This window comes from Opisthorchis viverrini (genome assembly GCF_000715545.1).
Source record: "Opisthorchis viverrini unplaced genomic scaffold opera_v5_5, whole genome shotgun sequence".
Taxonomy (NCBI): domain Eukaryota; kingdom Metazoa; phylum Platyhelminthes; class Trematoda; order Opisthorchiida; family Opisthorchiidae; genus Opisthorchis; species Opisthorchis viverrini.
In genome coordinates this window covers 3,950,548-3,955,586 of record NW_008751661.1, presented here as the reverse complement: position 1 = coordinate 3,955,586, position 5,039 = coordinate 3,950,548, and the positions used below count along the sequence as shown (strand labels likewise).

The window sequence follows — 5,039 nt, the reverse complement described above, 5'->3', positions numbered from 1 at the left end:
ATGCCACCCTAAATGAGAGCCCTATCCAGGGCTAACTGGTTCTGACACGCGATGCAACTCCTCTTTCTTTTCTTGTATTCACGAGAAGTCTGACGCAGCCAATTTTCATCGACACACTGAAAGTTGCTTATTTTATCGGTAAAATCATAAAAATCGAAATTTCACTCCACAACAATTACCGACACTGATTTTAGAACCATAGTTGAAGGTAAGCGTCGGATTCATGACACACGAGAGTAACACCGGTACCCCAGTCGCGTCCTACACCCACCCAAGCTCCATTTGACTGCCCAACAAGGGCCTAAGTCACACTTCCATAAAATACCAACAGTTCGAACAATATCAGTAAGAAATAGGACTTTTTAATCTGATCAAAATCTGTGACGGTTCAATAGAAAAGTGATATGTAAACCCCGGCAAAGTTGAACGTGTTTTTCACAAATAGGGTCTCCAAACAGAATCGGGCGATGTTCGTGTAGATTCTGATCGATGAACTGGATTGGATGAAGAAGCGACTGACTCGTGAATCTTGCGTTTTGAGGATGCACCACCTTCGGGAATAACCGTCCAGTTTCGCAGCGGGCTTATATGGGGAGTAAGTGATATGGATAAACGGACTCTAGGTTGCTGTGCTTGTAGACAGTTGCGTGGCGCTGGTGAAGACAGTCTTTCACTGCATTCACTACGTATACTCTCATCTAGTGAACTGTAGATCCCACTGTCGACCGTGCTAGAACTCTTGCGATAATGTGGTTTTCCAGCCATGAGGATAGTAGTCGGTGGCTTATTCATTTCGGATGTGTTCCCAGGAAGGATACGAGAAAATCGATAAGGAGTTTCTTTGACTCTTGAATTGATTCGTTTTGAACCATCGGGTGCAGATACTACACTCACTATACCACCGGAACATGCGCTGCTCTGAGTGGATTCATCGGGGAACGAACAAACATTGTCCGTTGGTTGGTGATGGCGATCTTTGAAGCGGAGTTGACGCAAACGCATCTGAAGTTCTATGATGAAAAGGAAACATATCACTGACAAAGCTGTTTGTTAGGAGGAAAACAGGTGAAAATCGCTAGTGCATAAAACAAATTCCCAAAACATAGTCGCAAATAACCTTGAGGAATCCTGTGTGTTGTACATTATGTGAAAGTATAACGGTATTTTTCAAAACACGGGGGACTCCATCGAGTCAGTAGCTACAGAGGTATCATGGCGCACATGAGCTCTGAAGTAAAAACTCAAGGAATTGCTGTTAAAGTCAGAGATTGTGTCAGCTTCCGGGAACTACGCCTACCTGACCAGCCTTGAACCGGTGATGGATTACCTGTGGATTTCGGATAGTCGTCCCATACTGCTTAATTCTAGGATTGTCCCGTCGTTTTTCCCTTCCTTGAGGTGAACTGACCTAATTTGATATCACTTTTCATCTATTACACCTTATAAAGTATGCTGCAAATGAGAAACTAACTATTATATGCCCTCCGAGACAATGTAGATCAGGAGTACCAGTAAAGCTTTTGGCTTATGTTCTGGTAGGACTGGTTAGATTGGGTAGGTTGGATTAGTTTGGCGTCGTGTCTATTTGGAAGTTCCACGACGAAGGTGGTCACTGTTCACTGAGGGTTGAGATAAAGCAAAGAGTAAAACAATGTGTTATTTAATTCTAAGCAATAAGCAGCTCAAAGGAAGGGTAATCTTACTGGATTTGTGAAAGATCATTCTGAGAAGGCATCAATCGGAGCCAGTCAATACGTGACCACGTGATGTGGTTCCCGTTATTGTTGGATGAGTGGCGCCATGTCCTGTCGAAATGAGAGCTAATTAGACTGTTGATAAGCCACTCATGGCCAAGCGGTTGAGTGTTCAACCACTGGTCAGACGGCCGCGGGTTCGGAACTCTCTGAGTTTCTTGAGACGCGCACTGCTGATGATTTCCAACAAGCATGGAACAGCTTTACAGTGTTTCTCAGTTTTTCAGCATAGACTGGCTTCAGTGAGAGGATGAAATCTCTACTGAATGTTACCGAATCTCCACACCTTACTCTGAAATAATTCCAAGCAATTTTCATTGGTATCCAGCAAAGCGAGAATATGTTTGGCTTCCTATATGGGTGAAACTTCTTTTTTCAGAAATATCAAACACGGAATGGTGACTGGCGGCGAATAATGCTGTGGACCTCCCATGTGAATGACCTTATTGGGGTGGAAACCATCGTAGGGCTTACTGTTTTTCAATGGTCTGCGGATCACACAAACCAAAGAAAAAAATAGAAACTAATTAAAAGCCGATAGGTTTGCCATCGGATTGTATCGAACTTCTAATACTACTGAGTTTGAAATTCACTCTGGCAAAATGTCGACTGGCATAACCATTCAACGAACTGTATATTAGTGTCAGCGTTGTTCTCACCTATGGCATTCTGTCCGCCTGGTATGAGTTGCTGTCGGCTGTGTTCCAACAAGGTTTATGTAGCATGGTTATCACCATACATCCATCTATCGTCTACCATTATTCTCAATGCATCAGGCGGACGGGTCAACTAATTCCTTGAACCAGACCTTAACCAAGCGAGAATACGAGAGTGGTTTTGTAGTTTTTCATGTGATGAAGGCGTACAAACTACACCTCACCTGGTTTTTCATTTGCAATTTTCGCGATTCCTTCGAAGACCTTGTAACATGTAGTTAAAATGTCGGCCTTTTCCAATCTATGTTGTTGGTTTAGTTGCTGAGATTGAACTTGCGTCTGTTGGTCGACCTGGAAAGATAGAAACAATACAAAATTCTGGTTAGTGTAATGACAGCTGCCTAATTCGACTAAATCCCTTTGGCCATATGCCAACAAAACCAACTGTCCCCGATTTCGGTTTCACGCGCTCAAATGGTGTCTGGTACGGTGCGTGTTTCCGGTACCCTGGTCACGAGGGCAACCAGAGCGTAGCAAGCTTTGGCGCCCCAATTGTCCCAGCTCATCGACGGATAGGACTCACGTCACGTCATGTGATCAGCCCTGGTTACAGTCGGCTTACCACCTAGTGGGATGGGAACGAGCTCTCACAAGGGTTTGAGTGCTCTTGTTGCTGCATCGTACCACACGTAAAGTGCATTGGATAGAGTTAACAGTGTCATGGCAACTGACTAATACGAGTACGGGGGCTAGATGTATAGCGTGAATAAAATGCCACGGAACTTACGTCTAGTCCGACAATGCTCAGTGCGAGGTTGTGCAAGGCATTTATTTTGTCTGATATGCAGGCACGTCGACGGCGTTCCATATTTTGTTTTTTCAGCTAGAGGAAAAGACCATGCACAAATACGAGATATGATTATGTGCTAGAAATTGCCATAAAATCATGGCTAGAGTCTACAGCATTATTTACAATGAAAAACAAGTTTTATTAATTTTCCTGGAAATCTACCACTATGGGTAAGCGATTCTAAAACACTCCACCTGTCATATCGTACAATGCGATACAATTCAAGTTAACCTTGGGAAATCTTGAGTTAAGCCACACATTACCTTTGACGAGTGAAGTTGTGTACATCTCACAGAGTTGCGTCGAATGAATTAAACTTGAGGGAAGGAATGTCAAGTATTCAGGACAGATATTTCAGATGAAACTTGTCTGGTGCAAACTAATGAAGAAAGATGTGTTCACATCGTACACCATTCGTTAGCTGTGGCTCAGATGGCCCGGTACAATAAAATTATCATCCAAGTATAATAAGCATAGAAGTATAACTGCTAAGTATAACTGCTCTTACGACACTCAAAACAATGCCGTAAATTGGTGGGTTGCTTCCATTTCAGAAGGAGGAATGACTTCACCATTTTATGGCATTGGTCTATACGCTGAACGAGTACCGACCTGTTGGGGAAAAGTAGAACATATGTTTGTTAACTGTTATACATGATCAGTGGACACATTTGGAACTTTTTTCAATATAACAGCAAGCCTAAGTCTGATAAGGACTACTGGAGAACCCACCACACGTCTCCTCTCTCTTGAGGCTCATCAGTTAGTTCTAGCTCCTGAATTCCCATCGGTCTTATTTTGTACCTGAACACCTATTTTAGATATATGCGAACTGGGCTCTTAAACAGCTTTCATCAACCGTATAAGTGCGTCACAGTTAGACAATACCCGGATATATGAAATGTCACTCCAACTGTAGTGGCATGCGGTCTTTTTTTAGCATACACAGCTGAATCGCCCGTTAACGCCATTTCAATAGGCAAATGAGTGTTTGACATCAAACGCAATAATGATTGAATAGCCTTGCACTTTCTTGTAGCCTACACTGTTGTGAAAAATCAACGCTTACCCGACGGGTTTGCTCTCGTTGTTCTGGCGGCAATAAAGAGCGCCGACCTCTTCTGGGTTTTCCAGTTGCGCACCGAGGTGGGGCGATTGTCGGTGTTGATGTAGCGTACACTGCAGGTATTCTAAGAGGGGTACCAACGTTGCGGATTAAGTTCAAAGTCACAGGAGGACAAGTCGGACGTAGTGTTTGAGTGGGGTTCGCAGGTGAGCAGCTGCTTTGAAATTGGGTTGTGGTGATCATGGTTATGTTTGACGCGTGGCGAGAATTCCGCGTGGCCTTGCTCTTATACAGTAGACAGACGGCAGCCTCGTGGATGAATTTGGGTGACCAATCACGGAAAGCACGTGAACAGGCGTTAAGATGCTGGACCAATCAGCTTTCCATCAAAGGGAAGGGGTGTCAACGGCACATGCTGCTAAATCTAGTGTGACAGACATGTTTCAGGAGTTCGTTGGTGGGCGAAAAGGGGAGCAGGGGAACGACTGGAACAGTGGAAGAAAACTACTGCTACTGCTGCTGCTGCCAAGGTGACGAAGGTCTAAGTTCTGGTTTTACTCGCCCACTTAAACGACAAGCAATTTGTGAAACTCGGGAACGGGCTGTAATAGGCTAAAACAGATTCAAGCCGTACATTCCCAACGTAATGATAACGGTTTTGAAAGGCTTTCATTATAGAAACGAGTGCGAACCATTCAGTGCCCGTGTGATCG

General features: G+C 44.0%; 1 protein-coding gene across 1 annotated transcript; it reads right to left on the bottom strand.

Moving 5' to 3' along the window:
- Nucleotides 1–435: 435 nt before the first annotated feature.
- Nucleotides 436–4,569, bottom strand: T265_00555 (hypothetical protein; the record flags this gene model as incomplete). The annotated part of the gene is made up of 4 exons (XM_009164359.1): nt 436–1,010; nt 2,635–2,761; nt 3,198–3,293; nt 4,330–4,569. 4 exons carry the CDS (start codon nt 4,567–4,569, stop codon nt 436–438), a joined length of 1,038 nt encoding a protein of 345 aa, XP_009162623.1.
- Between the last annotated feature and the right edge of the window lie 470 nt (nt 4,570–5,039).